The 21,691-nt window shown below is 55.4% G+C and overlaps 2 protein-coding genes across 13 annotated transcripts in view; one reads left to right on the top strand and one right to left on the bottom strand.

The window, feature by feature from the left end:
- The window catches only part of JARID2 (jumonji and AT-rich interaction domain containing 2), a 242,564-nt gene extending 224,873 nt beyond the window's left edge, over positions 1 to 17,691 (top strand). For 8 of the 12 annotated variants that reach the window (XM_033434861.2, XM_033434862.2, XM_033434858.2 and 5 more), the window contains 9 exons: positions 638 to 730; positions 3,777 to 3,895; positions 3,984 to 4,054; positions 4,716 to 4,830; positions 7,013 to 7,118; positions 8,024 to 8,206; positions 8,632 to 8,762; positions 9,358 to 9,541; positions 12,512 to 15,639. In XM_033434861.2, coding sequence (XP_033290752.2) covers positions 638 to 730; positions 3,777 to 3,895; positions 3,984 to 4,054; positions 4,716 to 4,830; positions 7,013 to 7,118; positions 8,024 to 8,206; positions 8,632 to 8,762; positions 9,358 to 9,541; positions 12,512 to 13,375 — 1,866 coding nt within the window. In that variant the 3' untranslated portion in view covers positions 13,376 to 15,639. Of the gene's footprint in view, positions 1 to 637; positions 731 to 3,776; positions 3,896 to 3,983; positions 4,055 to 4,715; positions 4,831 to 7,012; positions 7,119 to 8,023; positions 8,207 to 8,631; positions 8,763 to 9,357; positions 9,542 to 12,511; positions 15,640 to 15,741 lie in introns of those variants that run through there. The other 4 variants (XM_033434865.2, XM_049716354.1, XR_007479888.1 and 1 more) reach the window with 3 other exon arrangements.
- Positions 16,992 to 21,691, bottom strand: part of DTNBP1 (dystrobrevin binding protein 1) — a 115,955-nt gene continuing 111,255 nt past the window's right edge. The window contains exons 9-10 of the mRNA XM_004273546.4: positions 20,020 to 20,163; positions 16,992 to 18,697 (exon numbers count right to left, since the gene is read on the bottom strand). Coding sequence (XP_004273594.1) covers positions 18,486 to 18,697; positions 20,020 to 20,163 — 356 coding nt within the window. The 3' untranslated portion in view covers positions 16,992 to 18,485. The remainder of the gene's footprint in view (positions 18,698 to 20,019; positions 20,164 to 21,691) is intronic.

The raw sequence follows: 21,691 nt of genomic DNA, 5'->3' as shown, positions 1-21,691 counted from the left end.
GGAAGGGGTGGCGTGCAGGGGTGGGGAGGGGACGTTAGATAATCTGAAGGGCCTGTGTGCTGTCCCAGGGAGGCGTGGGGGACGGGGAGTGGCTCCGTGGCAGAGAAGGGCCGGATCCTTCTGTCTCCTGCACATCTACGAGGCCAGGCTGCTCATCTGGCCGGTTCTCACGTGAGGACCCTCAGGGTGGGTGTAGGCGTCGCCCAAGTTTCTTTCCCGGGGTCCCCGGTCCCGAGGTGCAGCCAGTGTCTGACTTGATGCTGTTGGTTTCCCCCCCTGGCCACAGACTTTCTCCTGCCCTTGCCACGTTGCACCCGTTGCTCCAGGGAGTGAAAGCAGCTTTTCAGCAGGGCACCCTGCAGCGCACCCAGGGCTCCCGTGGGACCCCGTTCTGCTGGCTGGGGGGGGGGGTCTGGCCCGGCGCTGGATAGCCAGGGGTCCTCCGACTCCTTTGTTGGCACCGAGGGTCTTTCTCGGGGAGTTTTTCCGCCGCCTCTGCTCGTGTCAACTCAAGACGTGGCCCAGCCCCCGGTCACAGGGATGCGTCACACAGGGGCCCGTGACGAGGTGGCCTGCTTTGGGGTCCTGGCTCTTCTTTGTTTCTTATGCTTGACTCTTGTTTTTGTTTTCTTTTCAGGGGAGGTCTGTTTCTTTAACGACTTTTTACCGAACAGCAAGAAATATCATGAACATGTGCTTCAGCAAGGAGCCCGCACCAGCTGAAATCGAGGTGCGTGAGCTGGGCGGTCCCGGCCCCCCACTCCGCTCGGAGCCAGGGATGGAGCCCCTGGGCCTTCTGGGCGCGGGCGGGCGGAGGGGTGGTGAATGCTCAGCCCGTCGTCTGGGTGCTGGGGGCAGCCAGAAGTTTCAACTCGTGCCGACCCCAACTTGTGCAGGGTTAGCAAAGGTGTAGTGGAGAGAGTGAGCCTCCCCGGCTTCGCCCTGACTCCCCTGGAGCCGAGGCTGCGGCCCGGGGAGAGCCCCAGACGGGCCCCGCCCAGCTGACCGCCTCTCAGCCCTGCTCACCCTGTCCTCCGGGTGCCTGTTATGCAAGAGAATGTTTGGAATCCCTTGAAACCCCAGTTGTGCTCTTTGCTCTCTCCTGTTTTTCATTTAACGGGGTTGGCAGGTTGCCATTTCTGTGCTTCTGAGTTGCGTGAGGCTGGAGAGGTGCAAGTGCGTCCTGCGCCGAGGCCGGCGAGCGGCAGTTCGGCGTGAGGCGTGGCCCGGGGCGCCCGGATGCTGACGTAGGTGGGCCTGTGCAGGGAGAGGCCCGACTTCTCTCGCTGGTTCAGGGCGGTTGCTGGCGGAGCATGCGGTGATGCGGACTGCAGCCTGGCTTTTGGTGAACAGCTAGTCTCAGAGCACATCTTTTTCTTCGAAGATATGTGCTTCTTCCTCTCGGTAAAACCGTGCTGACTACCAGGGCGCCCGGGCCCTGATTTTTTTTTTTTTTTTTTGGCGGTATGCGGGCCTCTCACTGTTGTGGCCTCTCGCGTTGCGGAGCACAGGCTCCGGACGCGCAGGCTCAGCGGCCATGGCTCACGGGCCCAGCCGCTCCGCGGCACGTGGGATCCTCCTGGACCGGGGCACGAACCCGTGTCCCCTGCATCGGCAGGCGGACTCTCAACCACTGCGCCACCAGGGAAGCCCCCGGGCCCTGATTTGATTGGGTTTCCCAGGAGTGGGCCTTTCAGGACAGTCTGGGTCACCAGGACGCCTGGTCCCCTGCATCTGTGCCGCGTGGGACCCCGCCTTTGATGGTAGCCGTCAGAAGCCCAGGAGGTCCCGCGCTGGTGCTCAGGCCTTGGTTTCCCAGGTTGGTGAATTCCGTGTTCGATTTTGGCATCACCGTCATTGCTTTTAGGCCCCGGGTCTGTACCCTGGGTGGTATCTGTGAACACCACCCAGTGGCCTGACCTTTGGCCCTGCCAAATCCACGTTCCATCTACCGCGACGCCAGCGGTGCCCTGATTCTGCGACACGTGGCCGTCACAGTTGCTTCCCGAGTGCCTGTGCCATTTGTGGGAGAAACGTCAGAGGAAAGGAACGCGACTCTGGGGCTGAACACCAGAGGTGGAAAAAGAGGCCTTTGCTTTACAAGCGCAGGTCCCTGTCAGGCGTCCCCAAAGGGTAGGGTTGTCACTGTCCGTCACTTCCTACTCAGGAATTAATTCTCTCTGGAAGCCCAGGTTTCGCTTTAACAGTTGTATAATATCTAAACACAAAGGGAAGATATGCTAAACTCCACCCTTTAAGTCTGGCTGACTTCTAGATCCTGCAGAGAGCCTGGGCCCTCTCCTCGGCCGGTGTCACCAGCCTGAGTGGCCCTCCCACCCTGTAGCAGACGGCCCCCTTCCTCCCCTGCCTCTTTATTCACCCAGCAGAGGTTGGTGTGGGTCTAGGTGGGACTGGCCTGAACCCGTCCCCTCAGACAGTGCTGCTCCGTCATGCGCTGCCTGCTAGGACGGCTGTTTGAGGAACCCGGGCATTTAATGCTGTCGACCTCCTCCTTGACGCGGGGCATCTGGCCGCCCCCAGGCTGGTTTTGTTGCAGGAGCCGCACGGCGGGGTGATGGCTGACACCGGGGGCTTGTGGGTGAGGCTTCCTCCTTTAAGTGGGGTTCCAGGAAGCAGGGGTGGGTGATGCTGTACTTCTGGAATGATGAGTGGAGACACAGTGAGGGGGGAAACTGAACCTCTCTCACCTGTTAGCAAAGCACGTCCTGACCCCCTCTTGCCCTGCAGTCGTTTAGGTCATGCCCATCCCTCCCCCATCTGTTTCGGTGGCTTGGGTCACAGCCTGGGGGTCCGACCCTCACGTGCAGCCCGCTCATTGGGAGTGTGCAGCGTGTGTCTGCTGAGACGCCTGCCTGGGGCTGTGGTCATTACACCTACGGACGGTGGCCGGACGTCTTCAGCCCCTTTGCTGTTATCGCTTTCTCCCTCCCTTTCGTATAAATGATTTTTTTTTTTTTTTTTTTGGCGGTATGCGGGCCTCTCACTGTTGTGGCCTCTCCCGTTGCAGAGCACAAGCTCTGGACGCGCAGGCTCAGTGGCCATGGCTCACGGGCCCAGCTGCTCCGCGGCATGTGGGATCTTCCCAGACCGGGGCACGAACCCATGTCCCCTGCATCAGCAGGCAGACTCTCAACCACTGCGCCACCAGGGAAGCCCCTCGTATAAATGATTTTTAATTGTGGTAAAATATGTTTAACGTTTACCATGTTAGCCATTTTTAAGTGCAGTTCAGTGGCCCTGAAGTCCATTCACGTTGTTTTGTGACCGTCACCACCATCCATTTCCAGAACTTTTCCATCTTCCCAAACTAAAAGTCGGTTCCTGTTAAACACTGAGCCCCCGTCCTCCCTCTGCGCAGCCCGTGACACCGCTGCTCTTCTTTCTCTCCGACTCTGACTGTCTTGAGTACCTCACAGGAGTGGAATCACGGTATTTGTCCTTCTGAGACTGGCTTATGCCACTTCGCGTGAAGTCCTCAAGGTGCATCCGTGTTGTCGCGTGTCCGAGTTGCCCTCCTTTCTGAGGCTGAGTCGTGTTCCGTGGACGTTGTACCTTGTGTTTATCCAGTCGTCCACTATGGACGTGGCCGCCGTGACCGTGGGCGTGCGGTCGTGTGTCTGCAGCCCCGTCCCCCTGCTCCCTAGTGGCTGTTGCTCTAGGCGAAGATGGTCCCTTCGTCTCGCATCATTGAGTTGAGCTGGGCCCTGTGGCCACGGGTAGCGAGATGGTGCTGACAGCCCTCCCTCTCCCCGCAGCAAGAGTACTGGAGGCTCGTGGAGGAGAAGGACTGCCATGTGGCCGTGCACTGCGGCAAGGTGGACACCAACACCCACGGCAGCGGCTTCCCGGTGGGAAAATCAGAACCGTTTTCAAGGTAACGTTGGACGCTCCTGCCCGTGTCCTGGGGACTGGACAGTGCCCCTCCACGTCCGTCAGTGACGCTCCTGTGCTTTCCTCTGCAGACACGGATGGAACCTCACCGTCCTCCCCAATAACACAGGCTCCATCCTGCGTCACCTTGGTGCTGTGCCTGGTAAGCCTGCCTTGGGTGGCTGTGGACCCAGCTCGCCCCTTTAAGAGCTGGAGGGGAGGGGACTGCGGTGCACGCCCGGCGCGTGGAGAGAACTGGGATTGTTAGAGAAGAGAGAGGGGTCAGCATCATGGCTGAAGTCAGTAAAAATGCAGAAAGTAAACCAAATCGCAGATCTGGAAGCTGGGCAGATGAGTAATGGCCAGCTTTCCACCTTGGCCAATTTCAGAGCTAACGTTCTGACTCTGTGGGGCTACTGCCTCACAGCCAGGAGGGAAACCAGTTGTCCTGGGTGTTGTGGGAAGAAGGGGCCCCTGGAGGAGGTGACCAGCGTGGGTAACCCCACGCTGGCGGGGAGGGGTTACCCCGAACAAAGGGGCCCCGCTTCCTGGCTGGTGGCCAGTCGACAACAGTCGTGGTCGTGTTCCTTGGGCATCTTGCCTCCTGCCTAAAGTCACTAGTTAAGATGTTCTTCCACGACTGTTTTGTGTCACGTGATCTTGGTTTCTGTGTAAGAAGCAGGAAAGAGCAAGTCCCTTCTAATCACTGGGTTTTGTCTGGTTTTGAATCCCATTTCTTTTTCTGGTTTGGGGAGAAGATGCAATTTCTCTTGCTGTCCCCCTGAGACATTGGTCTTCATCCTGCCCTGTCCCCTGTGTTCTAGGAGTGACAATTCCCTGGCTAAATATTGGCATGGTCTTTTCTACCTCATGCTGGTCTCGAGACCAAAACCACCTTCCCTACATTGACTACTTACACACTGGTGCTGACTGCATTTGGTGAGTACACCGGCCCCAGGCCTCCTGATGCCACCTCGCACTCACTGATGGCTGACAGCCTTGGAGGGCTTATTTTGCGAGTTTGTCCCGTGTTCCGTGTCATATCAGCCTGGGGAGCTGCGTTAGAAGTCGAGCTGGTGGAGAATATTTTAATTTGCTCAGGTGATGCATCTGTTCTCAGTTGCTGCTAATACGGGGGTTTTCTCCTGTGAGGTTTTCCCCTGGTGGTGGTTGATTTCCAGGAGTTCGTTTCATAGCAGGGTCAGAAACAGTACAGCAGAAAGCTGGCCGGGAGTGGTGCCCAGTCCACCGACTGCAGAGAAGAGAGTAGGTCTTACTGGAAGTGGAGTTCTGCCGTGGGAGATTTCACGAGTTTGTCTGTTTCCCAGGAAGCCTTCTGCCCGGTTCCCAGGCGTGATCCCTAACTGTAAGGCTCACCAGCCCTGATCCGAGCTGGCTCTTCAGCTCCTTTGTTTACGACGGCAGATGGGAAATCACTGCAAATAATCAGATGTCTAGTCGTCTCACGGGCTACCGGCACCGCATCCATCCCACACTAACTGTGTTTATTGTCCTAATGGGGTGATTAGCATCGTTTATTAAGACAAACAAAGTCTTAGAACTAATGTTCTCCCTCCAAGGAGCCAGTGTCGGCAGCAGCCTGGCCATCACGACTCGCCCTGCCTTCCGGCTGTGTCAGGGCCAGTGGCGGTCGGTGTAGAGGCGGGCAGGCCCTGTGGATGATTTTCTGCGGTGGGGCTGGGGTCTCGGGCAGAGCTGAGGGTGGACAGCCAGACGGTCCTGCGCAGGGCGGCTGGCCGCGTGGACGCTGTGGGTGTACGTGCTCTCCTCCAGGAGCCACTGAGCCCTGAGCGCCGTTCCCCACGGAGACGCTGCCGGGCAGCGCCGGCCAGTCTGCGTTGAGAGTCACAGGGTCCCACGCAGGCCTGTGACGGGCCCCACCGGACCCTGGTTCCTCATCGGAAAGTGGAGTGACGTGGCCCGCGCTCCGCACAGTGATGGGGTGAAAGTTCGTGGCCCCAGTGGTCGTTGTTCTGCTTGGCCCGTTGAGTGAGAGGCAGGGAAACCCTAGGTTCTGTGGGCTGTGTGAAAACTAATCCCTGGAACCTCACTGATGGGGGGTAGAGAGGCGGCCGGATAGGATCAGAGAACTTCATGGTGTGTGGTTTTTCTTAAAACATGTGATTGAGGTTAGAAACCCTGGATTTAAATCACAAATCCGTAACAGAATATGTTGGCATTGAAATAACAAGCCCTTAGAAGAGCCTTGGATGTGGTGAGAGCCTCCTCTCACTCGGCAGCGGAAGTCAGGACTTGAACCCTCCCCACCAGGCCTGGGCAGCCTGAAGACCTGTCACACGGCTCCGGGGGTGTCAGATGTCCCACTGAAGCCTGTGGACAGCGGGGTTGGGAGGTCCCAGAGGAGGGGGCCCGGAGGAGGCTGCAGGTGCCTGCCTCGCGTGCTGACCACCGGCACCAGGATCTCGAGAGTCGCAGGTGGCAGGTGCGTCCCTGCTGGGTCCTCCTGGGACGTAAGTGGCAGTTCCCATTCTCCTGAGCCCTGGGATCGCACTGAGGGTCCAGGTTCTTCTGGTTGAGTTCGGGCCGCGTTTCCTCCCACCATCTTCCCGAGCTCCTTGGCTCCAGAGCGGGGTCCGTGTTGTCGGAACCCCAGCCCCTGTGCGGCCGCTCCCTTCACCTGACGCAGGCCCTCGTGGTGCTGGCTGTCCTGCGTGTCTCTTGTGTATTCCACACCAAATCCTGGTCCTGCAGCGTCCTCTGTCTGCTACAGAAGAGTGTCACGTGCCAGCCCAGCGATAATCGCAGCTTGGGAGGCTCATGAGAGGCTTTTGAGCGTGCGGGTGTGTCTGGATCTGATTTACAGGGGCTTTTAAACATCTGCTTTTGGTTTGAAGACTTTTGGCTCACGCTTAGGTCAGATCTGCATATAAAAGATGAGCATGCTTGTCTGCTGCAGGGGCCGCAGAGCTGCCCTGGGAGGAGAGACCCTGGGGACGCTTACGAGCGGGCCCACCTCCCCTCCTGCGCCCAAGGCCAGTTTCCAGGCTGCTGTTTGCTCATCTCTGGGGGAGCGTGGAGGATGGGCTCCCGGGCAGAGGGTCCTTGTCAACCCCTTCTGCCCTGATTCCAAACCACCCAGGTATTGCATTCCTGCTGAGGAGGAGAACAAGCTCGAGGACGTGGTGCACACCCTGCTGCAAGCCAATGGCACCCCCGGCCTGCAGATGCTCGAGAGCAACGTCATGGTACGGGGGCCAAGATGGTGGTGGAGACTGGGCTTGCGTCAGGTGGCGGGACCAACGCAGTTGTTTCATGAGCTCTCCCTCTTTGTCCACCTGCCCCTCAGAGGTAAAGAGGACAATGAAAAATCAGTCCTCCAGGGATCCAGCATAAGCAAAATGTCCTCTCTTATGAAAACCAAACTAAAGTGCGTTCCTCTGATTGATGGCCCAGGACACAGGACTCATGCTCGGGGGGACCTTTGACTCTATTTCGGGGCCTGGTGGTTTTTTTTTTTTTTTTTTTTGGTAAATGGCGACTGGGCTGGGCTGGGCTGGGCAGCTGGATGACTGGGCCACCTGGGCTTCTGGTCAGGCTCACTCAGGGATAAGCACAGCGGCTGCTGACCCTATTTTCAGACAGTCACGAGCCTGCTGAGCTGCTGGGAACCTCTTTAGCCTAGAATTGTGTTCTGACAACCTGAGCTCAAGGCTTTTCCAGCCTCCGCTGACCCTGCCTGGGTCTCCTTTCGCTCTGGGCCCGCCTCACTCTAGGTTTGGCTCGGAGAAGGTAAGCAGCAGCCCCCGTGCTGTGCACACGGATCCCGGTCCAACCGCTCAGTGCCCGTGGGGACACGGGGCGCTCACAGCGGCCATGCCTTTGCCTGAATCGTCGTCACTCTTGGGCCTGTATCAGTTTAGAACTTCCTCCTCCTTTGTTTAGGAGTTACGTCTCTTTATTTTCTAAAGGAGAAACAAAACATCTTTCATACAAAACGTAATCTGTGTCTGGAGCAGGCTTAAGTCCCGATGCCCCGTCTGGAGGGCAGGTGGGCCGGCAGGCTGTCGCGGAAAGAGCTCCGGACGGTGGGAGGGAGGCACCCAGGAGGGTGGCCCTTTGTGGGCGCGCGGCTCAGCCCTCGTCTCCACAGATCTCCCCGGAGGTGCTGTGCAGGGAGGGGATCAAGGTGCACAGGACGGTGCAGCAGAGCGGCCAGTTTGTCGTCTGCTTCCCGGGATCCTTTGTGTCCAAAGTGTGTTGCGGCTACAGCGTCTCTGAGACCGTGCACTTCGCCACCACCCAGTGGACGAGTATGGGCTTCGAGACAGCCAAGGTAGGCAGGCGGCCCTTGGCACGCGTTCCTGTGCGTGTGTCTGTGTGTAGATAATGTTTAATTTCAAAGTGAGTCTTGGAAACCTGAGTTGGCTGAGAGTTTTTTTTAGAGAGGGAGAGCTGTTAGAGGTTGACTGTATCATGAAAGTCGTCAAGCTCTGTTACTGACCCACTGCGGTACTGGGAGGTCAGTACTGAAGGTGTTTAAGGCAAACACAGTTCTCCGCTGGCGGAGCCACGAGTACCTGGTGTCTGGTGTCTTTCTCCAGGGAGACACGATTGTCGTACAGTTTTCAATTGCTTTGAATCCAGATGGAATTCAACATTTGAAAATTCAGATAGCGACCCCTCCCTGGTAAAGAAAGCCCTTGACGGCTGCCTAGCGTTGAAAATTCTGCCCTAAAGGGACGTGACTGCCCCTTGCAGGAGATGAAGCGTCGCCACATAGCTAAGCCATTCTCCATGGAGAAGTTACTCTACCAGATCGCACAAGCGGAAGCGAAAAAGGAAAACGGTCCCACTCTCAGTACCATCTCAGCCCTTTTGGACGAGCTCAGGTAACACAGGACCCCCGGGGCCCAGGCCGGGCGGGATGGGGGTGCGGCCCGTCCTCTGTGGGAAACCGCCGGCCACCGGCTCGGAGCTGCAGGGCCCGCCTGGGGCTTGGCCAGCGGGCGAAGACTTCGGGGTGCCGATGCTGCAGGAGGTGCACCCTCTTTGTGGAAATGGACAGGAGGGGGCTCCTGAACCCCTGGCCTCACGGGTCCTTGGTGCCCCTCGCCAGCGAGGAAGGGCCCTGGGAAGGAGCAGACGGGGCAGGAATTGAAGTGACCGCTTGCGTGGCTTCCCGTGTGACCTGCAGAGGCTCAGCGGAGCTGCTGGACAGCACACGATCTTCACGCGCGTGTTGACCCTCTGATTCCGACGTCGGCAGATAGTTTGTCACGTCCGTCTTTGGCCCGGGCGTGGGGGCACCCTGGCTGGCACTGGGCGCTTTGCCCCGGGTTCACCGCAGGCAGGGCCCGGCCATCCGAGAGCCCTTGGGGGTGGTCTGGCCTTTCAACTTCGTACGCGGGCCCCAGGTGGGGAAGGTGGGCCCCGAGGTCCCGCGGCCCAGCCACTCGGCGCCCTGAGCCTCGTGTATCTGGACAGGGACACGGAGCTGCGGCAGCGGCGGCAGCTGTTCGAGGCCGGCCTCCATTCCTCCGCCCGCTACGGCAGCCACGAGGGCAGCAGTGCCGCGCCCGACGGGAAGAAAAAGCCTCGGAAGTGGCTGCAGCTGGAGACCTCGGAGAGGCGGTGTCAGATCTGTCAGCACCTGTGCTACCTGTCCATGGTGAGCCCACGCCTCCCTCACGGCCGCTGCGCCGTCTCCCTGACCCCCAGCTCTGCGTTTCTCTGTCCCCTGCCCATCCTCCCTCAAGCAGCTGCCCTGCGGAGACGTGCCCCCCCGCCCCGGTCTCTTTCCTTGTCTCTTTTACCTTCTCTTCAGCCCTGTGACTGATCTTGCTGCCCCGTGGACTCAGAAATCTGTCTGGTTCAAGCAGCATCTCCTATCCCCAGCCTCCCTGTGCCTGCTCCTGGCTGGAAGGCGGCCCCCTGAGCTGCCACAGTCCAGCCCGTCTGCCTTCCTTCCTGGTCACTCCTGCAGCCTCCTTGAGGGGCTGATCCAGCCCAGCCTGGGGCTGTGTTACATGCTTAGCGTCCCCTATGCCGACCCCATCCCAGGCCAGAGGCGACCCCGTCCAGAAGCCTTGCTGGACGGCCAGCTGGACAGTGCAGACCCGCCTCTCGCCTCCCGTGGGCAGCTGCCCTGACACAGGTCTCTGTAAACGCAGGAACGCCCCCCCGCTGCTGTGGCCTTAGCCGGTGCCATTGCCCTCTCCCTGCCTGGGCAGAATCCCCCTCCCCAGAGAGAAGCTTAGGTAGTAAGTGCCCACGCAATGCCCCCCTCGTGCATCCCCACCAGCCCACGGAGGTGCAGAGCGGCAAGCACATCCCAGGTCTGACTTTTGGCCTCCTGGCCATGTGCCGTGTGACTGTGATGCCGTCTCACCCCCTCGCCCTGCGTCCCCGGCACACCTCTGGCTGCCCTGCAGAGAAGAGGGGACTGCGTGGCCACTCCCGCTGAGCCAGATGCCCTTTGTCACACATGAGACGTCAGAGCACTGAGAAATAATGGGAGGAATACTGTAATAGTTGGCTAGGGCTGCCGTATCAGAGCACCACCGACTGCTGCCTTGAGCAACAGAAGTCCCTTTTCTCATAGTTCTAGAGGCTGGAAGTCCAAGATCGATGTGTCAGCAGGGTTGGCTCCCTCTGAGGCCTCTGCCTGGATCATAGACGGTCGCTTTTCCCTGCGGCACAGTGGTTGTGTCATCAGGGACTCACAGGGCCTTTCCTCTGTGTGCTTCTGTGTGTTAATCTCTTGTTAAAAGGATGTAAGTCATATTGGACTAGAACCTACCCTTATGACCTCAGTTTCCCTGATTATGTCTTTGAAGGTCCTCTCTCCAAATAAGTCACCTCTGGAGGTACTGAGGGTTAGGACTTCCATGTCTGAATTTGGGGAGGGGGGTAATAATTCCATCCATAACAACCACACATCCCACTTTACTATTTTCTTCTATCTAGCTTTCTTTTCCCAGAGGCTTTTTAGAGGATACAGTCAAGAATCAAGCTGTCTTTAAAACAAACAAGTCATAAGAATTTCCCCAGATCTTAAAAATGTTTTGTGAATATCGCTCATAAAAGCCGCATAGTTCTGTGTTCGTTCCTCTTGCATTAGAATGGAGTTATTCTCGTGGGAAACAATCATCGTGTATTTCCCATGAGCCTGGGTGACTCTGTTGTGACCTCATGTGGCCCTGGTCCCTTCCTGTGGGCTCCAAAAACGGCAGGGTGTGGGCTCATTTTTAGGCTCTCCCTCTGAAAGCTGTACCTTGAGAGTTGTCACCAGGATTTCTTAGCCAGAATGGTATTTTAAAAAGCACATATCCTGAATACATAGGTAAAAATTGAAGTTTTATTTATATACGCTTTTCATTGCTTAGGTACTAAGGGGTTTATATGTTTTTGTTCACTGTTTTGTATGTATGTCTGTTCCTGTCCTCAGCCCCGGGTGATGTGTTTGTGCCAATAAGTGTCATTTCCTTATTCCTACAGCTTATTTTTTTTCTTTTTTTATAAATTTATTTACTTTTATTTATTTATTTATTTTTGGCTGCATCGGGTCTCTGTTGCTGCGCTTGGGCTTTCTCTAGTTGCGGTGAGCGGGGACTCCTCTTCGTTGCGGTGCGCAGGCCTCTCGTTGCGGAGCACGGGCTCTAGGTGCGCCGGCTTCAGTAGTTGTGGTGCGTGGGCTTCAGTAGTTGTGGTACACGGGCTCAGTAGTTGTGGCTCACGGGCTCTAGGCGCACGGGCTCAGTAGTTGCGGCGCACGGGCTTAGTTGCTCTGCAGCATGTGGCATCTTCCCAGACCAGGGCTTGAACCCGTGTCCCCTGCACAGGCAGGCAGATTCCCAACCACTGTGCCACCAGGGAAGTCCCCAGCTTGTTTTCTTGTCTTTGCTTAGCAACAATGAAGATAAGAAACCTAGGTCTTCCCGTTGAATCCTCATGGAAAGACCTGTGATCCTTTGTATCTGGTGTGTCAAGGCAGCATTTCTGCATTGTTTACACTGAGTGAGACCAGGACCGGGAGTCAGGGTTGGGGTGAGGGACGCCCCCCCACCCACACACACACAGCTCTGAGCATCTGCAGGGCCTCGGCCCATCCCTGGTGCCAGCGCACCCTCAGGGCACTGGAGATTCAGGCTTGCGTGGCAAGGATCAGGAACCGTGCTGGCTGGAGTGTGGACAGAGGTGCTGCCTCCCGAGGTGGTGTAAACCAGCTGGACCAACCGAGCCGCCCAAGAGCAGGAGAAACACGCGTTGCCGCCGAAGTGTCCAGGGTGTGGCCATTCTGGCACCTTTTGTACCGGCGTAGTTTTTGAAGCAGAAGTCTCAGGAGCCCTGAGAACCCTCAGCCCCTGTCCACCAGCCCGCCGCGCTCAGACCCTCTGGCAGGAAAGTGCACAGGAGCCAAGAGGGCCCTCGAGGCCTTTGGGTGCAGCTCAGAGATGGTCACTTACTTGTTTCCTGGTTGACGATCCCGGTGACTTGTTGGTGTTCTCGTCAGTATCCCATGTCTCTGGGTCACAGACGCCCCTGGCCTGGGCGATGGCCTCCCACACTCTGCTCCCGGGACACTCCCCTGTCCTCCACCCCCGAGTCCCCTCAGCCTCGGGTGCCTCTCGTCCCGCAGGTCGTGCAGGAGAACGAGAATGTGGTCTTCTGCCTGGAGTGTGCCCTGCGCCACGTGGAGAAGCAGAAGTCCTGCCGCGGCCTGAAGCTCATGTACCGCTACGACGAGGTCAGTGCCTCGCGGGGTGGCAGTGGTCCCCTGCCCGCGTGGTCCATGTCACAGCTCGTCGTGACCGCGTGCAGCCGGCCTGGTTCCAGGTGCCTTCTGGCCGGACGGTGCCTGACGTGGTGGGAAGGTAGCTCCTTGCGCCAAGGTGGGGGAGTGGGCAGGTCCGGCTCGAGTTCCACTGGCCTGGAGAAACCAGGAGCTGAGGCTGCAGGGACTTCTGTCCTTGTCCGCGCTTTGTCGTGCCCCAGCGAGCCTGTCCACAGTGCGCTCAGCTCTGCTTTCCCTCCTGGCCTCGGTGCCTCGATTCATAAGGAGTTCGGTTTCAGGGCGTGGCTGCCCCACTGTCTGGAGGGGACTGTGCCTTCATCTCCAGTCGGGGCCCAGAACAGACCGAGACCGAAATCGGCAGGGCCAAGCCAGGGCTCCCCTTCCCTCCAGGCCGAGGGCCGCTTCGGGGGCCTTGCGGCTGCGTCCATCTGGTCTCTGTGTCCTCAGAGCAGCCCGGGACTCGGCCTGAGGAGCCTTCCTGGCCCCAGCCCCGCGGGGCCGGGGCCTCTGGGACACAAAGTGCCGATCGCCGTGCCCGTCTGCCCGTGTCGGCGTCCCTCCCCCGCAGCTGCCAGCGGTTCTGCTGTGGGTCTGTGCGTGGTGAACTTCAGAGCCTGCGGCCACTTGCTGAGCTATGGGCAGCGCCCACGCCCTTGTCCTTACCCCGGGGCCTTGGCAGACACGGAGCCTTTCACTGTTTGCTCCTGAAGGCTTCAACTTCTGAATAAATCCCAGTTCCACCCTGTCTGAAAACCGCAGCCGTCCCCAGAGGCAGGTCCACATGAGGGGCTTTCTGTGTTTGCTGGTCTCCACTGCCCGTTAGGTGCCCCCACGGGGAGGGCGCTGCTCAGCCGGCCCGGAGCACTGAGGGCTCCGCTTCCAGAGCAGCCTTGCTCGTCTCGTCACGTGTGTTTTACGTGCTTCCAGGCTGCTCTGCGATTGCGTTTCCAGGTACAAGCTCGCAGCTCCGGAGACACGTGGCCCTTTTTCTGGGGGGGTTACCTTGGGAGACTGCTCTGGGGGGACCCCGTTGCCCCTCTTGGCCCGCCCTCTTCCAGAGAAGCGTCCTCCTCCCTGTGGTGTCTGGCCGTGAGCCCCTCTCTGAGGGTGGAACCTGCCAGCTCTCCCATCCCCACTGCCCCCGAAACCTGGGGCCGACAGTCCCACGTAAGGCGGCCTCATCCGGCCATCACACATGGCAGCCCCGGGCAGGGCCGGGCCGGGTGCCCCGGGAGGCAATGGGGGCACCCGTGGGGTCTCAGGCTGTGGTCAGACTTGATCAGAAGCCTTTGGCTAAATTGTAAGATTGGAAAGCTGAAAATAGATCTCTTTGCATCTTCTTTGTTTTTAAAGAGCATGTTCAGCGAAGGCAATAACCACTTTCCCCTCCCTGCTTCTTCACTTGAACAGCAAATGTCAGAACACGGTTAAAAATAAACCCTCGTGTCTGAGTCAGAGCATCTCTGGCAACTCGCAGGGTACAGCCGGCGGCGCTGGGGCTTCTCGAGATGATTCTGAAGCTCGACAAAACGTGGGTTAGTTTCCACCTCCAGCCCATCTTGGAGCTAGGTGTCTTGATGTGACCAAAATCCTGGAAAAGAATCACATATGTAGTAGGGTCTGTCGGTCTGAAGCTTAATCATTGGTTCTCACGCATAGGGAAAAGGTTTTGTCAGCCTCCTACTTTGCCAGTGGCCTGTTTTAGTAAATGAAAATCACAAGTCAGTTCCCTGTTGAGTTGAACTGTATTTTTTTTTTTTCTTTTTTTAATTGGGGAATTTCCAGCTCTGGGTTGGATCTCAGAAATGGCTTTTGAGAGCACAGCTCTGGTCTGAGCCCTGGTGCCCAGCAGTCAGACCCCTCTGTCCAGCTGTTCGGTCCCACAGGTGCAGGCGGGCGGGCGGCTGCCTCCTCGGACCCCCTGCTGCCCAGGTGGCTTTAGCTGCAGGTAACTGGGCTTTACTGAAGCTCATCTGTTTGTTCTTCATTAGCATGTGTATCCTAAGTGCTTTAAGTGGCCCAACGATGTCTGCAGTGCCTGGGAGCAGGCCTGGGCCCGGACTAGGCTGACCCTCAGGCTTGAGTGAAGGAGTGGCCTCCTGTCCCCGTGTCCTCCTGGTCTGTCCGTCCCTGGCTCCAGCAGGTGCTCTACAGTGTATGTCAGAACATGGGCCATTTTAATACTCCTCCACGTGGTTTCTTTTAAAACTGGATGGTTGCGAGTTGTGTTAGTTACACATGTATTTTTGACGCCAACAGATAGATGGTTCTCTTGTTGCGTTTGTTCTCTCCCCTTCGCTGAGGAGGGAACGAGAAACGTTTATAGACATGTGTTTGTATTCATCTGCAAGAGCAGGTTAAGTAGGCTCCAGAGTAGCAGAGAGAGCCACAAGCAGCCCCCAGGCATTTGTCACCGTGCAGGGAGCCAGGCGAGGGGCCCTGGGCACTCAGGCCTGAGTCTCCCCTCACTTCCCAGCCCTCCCCTTCCTGCTGGGGCCCCGGGCGGCCTCTCAGCCCCGAGGAGGTGCCCAGGTGGCGGCAGCAGGAAGCCTGCTGCTGTGTTGTCTCGGCGGCGAGGGACCTCGTGGACACGGGTGAAGGTACAGACCAGATGGGAAAGCAGCTGTAAGGAAACAGCCCCACACTTACTCTGGTTTCGGGGCTGCAGGTATTTCAGGGCTTTCAGCTCGTGAACGTTTGGACTTTACAGCCACCAGGGGGCGCTCCTGGGCTCCCTGGAGGGGGAAGTGGGGTTAGGAAGCTGCCCATCAGGAAAGGACCTGGCGTACCGTTTCCTTGGCTTCCAGATGAGAAAAGGCAGGTTTCTCCCCGAGAAGGAGTGTTTCGTTTAGGTGCCTGGCCAGGGGACCTTGGTCTCGGGAAGTTGTTGTCTTAACCAGCTCCCAGGCCACCGCACCCGGGAACCTCGGGGCGGATTTCCAAGGCCACCCAGCCCTCCCCACCCCACCCCCTCGGTGCCGCTCTGACGTGGTTTGATGAAGGTGACTCCCTGGGGGGTCCTGGCGACGCTCTTCCGTTGGCTAATCCTGTGTCTTCCTTTCAACCCGAAACAGGAACAAATTATCAGCCTGGTCAATCAGATCTGTGGCAAGGTATCTGGTAAAAACGGCAGCATTGAGAACTGTCTCGGTAAACCCACACCAAAAAGAGGGCCCCGCAAGAGAGCGACGGTGGACGTGCCGCCCTCCCGGCTCGCCGCTGCCTCCTCCTCGTGAAGACGCCAGCACCGTGGGCCGGGGATAGATATTTTTCTGTAATTATTATATTCTAGTTTGGAGTACTGGCTGTAGGATACAAGCTGTCTTTGCACTAGCTCTGAAGAAGATTTTCTTCTGGTTTTAGAGAACTAATTTTGTTTTAGCATTAAACTGTTGAACTTTTTTTGTACTTAGAATACCTAGATACTGCAGTCAGATTTTTGAAACTGCCGTATATTCACTGTTTTAAAACCCTTGAGGGGCTGTTATTAATTTGTATCGCCCCTTGTGGCTGACAAAAGCCTTTTTGTTTGATTTTTGTTTGTGTTTTTTTTTGTTTTTTTTTGTTTTTTTTTGTAATTGTTGGGGGAAAAAAAGGCTTTTTTAACCCAGTTTTGAAGAGGGTAAAGTTTGGAGAACAAATTTTAAAACCATCAGTAATGTGAGCAGATTTTTTTCTAGAGAGGAAAAGGGATAGGAGACACACACACACACACACACACACAAAACTTGAAAGAAATGGCTTTACTTTGGCTGTCTTTTCTTCTGTCATGTGCAGGATGAGTTTGTAATTGTTAAAACCGGAGAATCCCCATTTTGTTTCTTTGGGCGGTTATGGCAGCTGAAGGTGGACGTTGTTTCCTAACCATAGGCAAAATGAGGAGGTCGGAGTGACTAGGTTCTCTTTACCAGCACATCACTATGCATCTGTTTAAGGAAAAAAAGGAAAGAGAAGAAAAAGACTGCCTGCCTTGGAGGGGGTCGCGTGAGGGAAACCTGTGCCTGATTTCATTAGGAAATCCATTCTGTTATTTTTTGGTGCTGTTGGCTACTTTATCAAAAAACCCTTCAATAGCATCCTTAAAACAAAAAAAGGAAAAAAGTGATTGAAGCCGTTAAGTGCTTCTTCGTCATGGATGTGCAATCTTTCTAACATTCCGTCTTCATCTCACAGCTTGTTGTTTTACACCTTCACAGGTCAGCATTAATCTTTCTTTTTAAACTCGTTCTGTTGGCGATCACATCTAGAGCCACTAGGAGGTCTGCCGTTCTTTTTGAATGTGAAAATGTATCTGCACTCATCTGGTCTAGTTTTTCTCTTCATGTTGTAACAAAAAGAAAAAAAAAAAATCCCGTCCCTTTTGTACATACGCCTGTAAATTGTTTTAAATACTTGAGCCTTTTTCTGGGTGGGGGAGGGGAGGGGGTGAGAAGACGAGATGAAGAAAAGCCTTACACTTCAGTTTCTTCATCGGTTGGATTGGATGCTTACAGGGTTTTTCTTGTAACATTTATAAGTGCTGCTTACATCACTGAACAACAACAAAAAAAATAATAATGGAGTAGCTGTTGCCCTTCTCCGGTTGTGTGTACAGTATGTGTGGAATAAAAAAGGGAAACTGTTTTCACAAGCTGTTCTTTGTTTCATAATTGGATTCACCAATCCCGCAGCTGCCCGTGTTGCACTGAGCTCGCCGGTGGGGCTGTCTTGTCAGGAGCGTCCTGTGACACTTTGTCGGTTGTCGTTGGCAGAAGACTGAACTGTGTTGGAATATTTAACAATGACATGAGCAGAGTCGTGTTTTCCAATGTGCTTGTCCGGTTTTCATGGCCTTGCTGTGTGTTCTTGCCCTCTTTTTGGACAGTGAACTTCTGCCTACGGCTTACGGTCTGACGTTTAATTTATTAGCGCTGCTCTGCACCCCTCCCCCGGGAGGGAAGACTTCATGTTGTTTATTGCCAGTTTTTTGTTTACTTTTCAGGTTTGTACTACAAGGTTTAATAATAAAAACAAAGTTTTTTGGACACTTGTTTGTCTTGTGGAAGAGAGTGAATGAAATGAGGTGTTTTCCGATAAACGGGCTGCGGGGGTCTGTCCCACTGGCCAGGGAGTGGAGTGAACACCGAATTTTAATCTTTAATCTCACTTTCCCTCTGCTGGCAGTTACCTGGATGGTCTCTGAACAAAAACCAAACGGCTTCCGTTTGCCTCTCATTTTCTGTGGGGCCCCTGGACCCCAGCGGGCAGCGTGGCCACGAGGGTGCAGGGCCACAGCCGCCCCTCCTCGCGCCAGCCTGCCCCTCGTCTGTGGGCTGTGAGCGAGCAGGGAGAGGGGAAAACACGTCCCTGGGGGAGCGGGGTCCCGCCAGGAGCGATGGCCGGTGGGCTTGGCTTCGGTTTCTCTCTCTTCCTCTGGGCCCAGGTGTGTGGTCTATTAAGGTAGGCCGTGCTTGTTGGACTTCATAATTTTTGTAATGATCAGATGAAAACCCAAACTTGGTTAGAGCCGAGAGGAAGCACAGCTTCCTCCCTGTAGAGGGCTTCGCCGTTCAGTGCCGAGCCGGCGTGGACACCGAATTTCCTGGCCTAGCCCGCACGGTGAGGCCTGCAGAACGTGTGTGTTTAGCAGCCCTTCTGTACAAACTGGCTGTGTTTGCGGTCCTCAAACTTTATTGTAGCTGTTGTTTCAGTCAGTTTCTCACACATTATTGGCAACTGTAAAAATCGAGAGCCTCCCTAAATCCACCTGCCTTCCCCGTGGGCCTCTGGGCACAGCTGTGTCATCCTCTGAAGGTGGCCAGAGCGCGGACACCCGGGTTTAGGAGTCACTGTCGTCAGTGTGTAAGGTGGCCAGGGCGGTGTCCACCTCCACTCCCTCCTCGTCAGACTGGACCACGGGGGACTCCCCCACTTCGCTGGGGTCCTGGGCAGCTGGGTCGGTGCAGGGTGCAGCTGAGGACGGCCGGGTGGCCCGGGAGGCATCCGGAACCTGAAGAGTAACTTCATCCTGACCGGGGCTCGCTTCAGGCCCTGCAAAATAAAGCAGAGTCGAGCCTGTCCTAAAAGTGCTGCATCTGAGAACTGCCCCTGAAGATGGTCATTTGAACTTGCATAGAATATAAAGCGGGTGGGAGTTCTCTGTTCCTGTGACGTGCAGGCTGCAGAACCAGGCCCCATGGCAGTGCAGGGACTGCCCCCAGAAAATGCTGAGCTAGGTGATGCCCGAGGCAGCCCAGGGCCCGAGCTGACCCTTCTGCCACCTGTGACACGTGGAAAGATCCCGAACCCTTTCCAGTATCCAATAAAGCACTGTGCTCAAGGCCAAACCACGAACACTGCATTTCTTTGAGGAGCACTCCTGGTAACCTTGATAATCTAGATTTACCTCTGTATATCCTTTGAAATAATTCAAAGAAATGGACGTTAGGAGAAAACCCTTGTGGATCCTCTTAGAGGAATCAAAACCATACACAGGTGATGGAGTTTCTTCCTGACCCTGGGAAGGGGCCGGCCTTCTCGGCGGGACAAGGGCCTCCCTCCCTGGGACGGCACTGCTCACGCAGTTCCCGGGAAGGGGAGACGACGGACGGAGCTGCTTTGTGGAGACCTTAGAGACACACGTGGACAGGAAGCCCCGGGCCTCAATTGTGAGGACGGTAGCCCGTGGAGTGGGGCCACCAGTGAAGGGGCAGGTGCTGCTGAAGGGCTGGCCTTGCCTTCTTTTGTACGTGGCAGAAACTTAAACGCGTTCTCTGTAATGGCGTCTGCGAAGACCACCCACCCAGAAGGAATGGTCCAAAATTTAAAATAAATTGAGTCCAGGTATAGGGCCAAAGCCTCAGTAAGTACACACCGAATGAACATGGAATTTCGGGAAGGCATTAAATGGAGGTAACGTGCCCACAGGGTTGCGCCTAATTTTTAAAATATGAGCCGAGTGCTGAACACAAACCTTGGCCCTGCCCACAGCAGAGATCAAACACCTGCCGAATGGGGGAGGGGGAGCCACACAGGAGAGCTCCCACCTCCCCCAAATTCTAGTGCTTAGCCACAAAAACCCCACTCAAAGTAACTTGTGAGCCAGAGGAGAAAGAACACACCATTTAAGAAAGCTCCCTGTTCACTGAAGGTGTCTGGGTAAAGCCCTGAGAGTCGCTGAGAAACTCACAACCACAACAGCCAATGTTTCATTTGTCCACTTCTGTGAAGCCAGACTGGGCGTGGAATGGGTTAGTGGGACAAGAAGATCTGTGCACGCCTTGTGCAACCGAACCGCCCTGTATCGGTTCTCCATGTGCAGGGAAGTCATGGAACTAGGTGTGACTCAGTGTGTGCAGACTTGTCACCCCTACCTGAGACAGGGGACAGCACAGTGTTCCCCTCGCCACCGGAGTTCAGGAAGACATCCAGGGCCTCCTGGTCAGAGATGTCCACCAGGTCCATTTGCTCCAGCAGGTCCACATTCACTTCCATGGATGACATGCTGCCCATGGGCTCTGGGGAGACCGGCACAGGAAGAGGTTAGACCATCTGTCATTTAATAACACTTTAAAAGGTGAGCTTCCACTGTGTTAGGCTAAAAGCACATTGTGTTTTCTAGGTGTAAAATATCTCCCGCTACTCCAGACTTTTAAAATAGACTTTGGAGCAGTGTATTATTGACATGTCCCAGTTTGGTACTTTAAATCCATCCTAGCTTAACCTTGGTTACTATTACCTCTTACACCTGCCACAGCAGTTTTCCTTTTCACCCCCAGCCCTCTGCTTGCAGGTGCTGAAGGGAACCCTTTCTGCATCAGACAATTCTTGGCTTCGGAGGTGGGTGCTGACTCAGAGAGGCTGACATTCCTGCCAGACACCTCTGGCTGGGGTTGCCCCCAGCTTTACTACAATTCCATTTGGAGTCTTCTCTGCCCTTGTGACATTTCTCTAGTCTTCATCTTAACAGCAAAGTTTGAGCATCTGCAAGCCGGCGAGTTGCAACCAAGAGCTCCCTGCGGTGAAAGCACAGACTAGAGAGAGAATCAGCCCACTGTGGAGAACAGTACGGAGGGGCCTTAAAAAACTACAACTAGAGCTACCATACGACCCAGCAATCCCACTGCTGGGCATATACCCTGAGAAAACCATAATTCAAAAAGAGTCATGTACCACAATGTTCACTGCAGCTCTATTTACAATAGCCCAGAGATGGAAACAACCTAAGTGCCCATCATCGGATGAATGGATAAAGAAGATGTGGCACATACATACAATGGAATATTACTCAGCCATAAAAAGAAACGAAATTGAGCTATTTGTAATGAGGTGGATGGACCTAGAGTCTGTCATACAGAGTGAAGTAAGTCAGAAAAAGAAAGACAAATACCGTATGCTAACACATATACCTAGAATTTAAGAAAAAAAAATGTCATGAAGAACCTAGGGGTAAGACAGGAATAAAGACACAGACCTACTAGAGAATGGACTTGAGGATATGGGGAGGGGGAAGGGTGAGCTGTGACAAAGCGAGAGAGAGACATGGACATATATACGCTACCAAACGTAAGGTAGATAGCTAGTGGGAAGCAGCCGCATAGCACAGGGAGATCAGCTCGGTGCTTTGTGACCACCTAGAGGGGTGGGATAGGGAGGGTGGGAGGGAGGGAGACGCAAGAGGGAAGAGATATGGGAACATATGTATAACTGATTCACTTTGTTACAAAGCAGAAACTAACACCATTGTAAAGCAATTATACTCCAATAAAGGTGTTAAAAAAAAAAAATCAGCCCACCAGCAGAAAGACACTATAGGACTAGAAGTCTGAGCCTGGGCACAGTGAGGGGTGCCTCCAGGGTCTGGCGTTCATATTTAAACTGCCTCTGTGGTCCAGAAACCAAAAGCCAGGTAACTTATCATCCCAGGCATGACGCTGCCTGTCACAAGCAAATAGAAATTTCTGGATGTGGACACGTCCTTAACCCAGGATCTCAAAGGAATATAAACACAAAATCCAATCCAATCTGGAATTTACAGTACACATG

The sequence above is a fragment of the Orcinus orca genome, chromosome 10 (genome assembly GCF_937001465.1).
Source record: "Orcinus orca chromosome 10, mOrcOrc1.1, whole genome shotgun sequence".
In the NCBI taxonomy this organism is placed as follows: Eukaryota; Metazoa; Chordata; class Mammalia; order Artiodactyla; family Delphinidae; genus Orcinus; species Orcinus orca.
The sequence above is the reverse complement of the archived record's forward strand: the minus strand, read 5'-3'. Positions and strand labels throughout refer to the sequence as shown.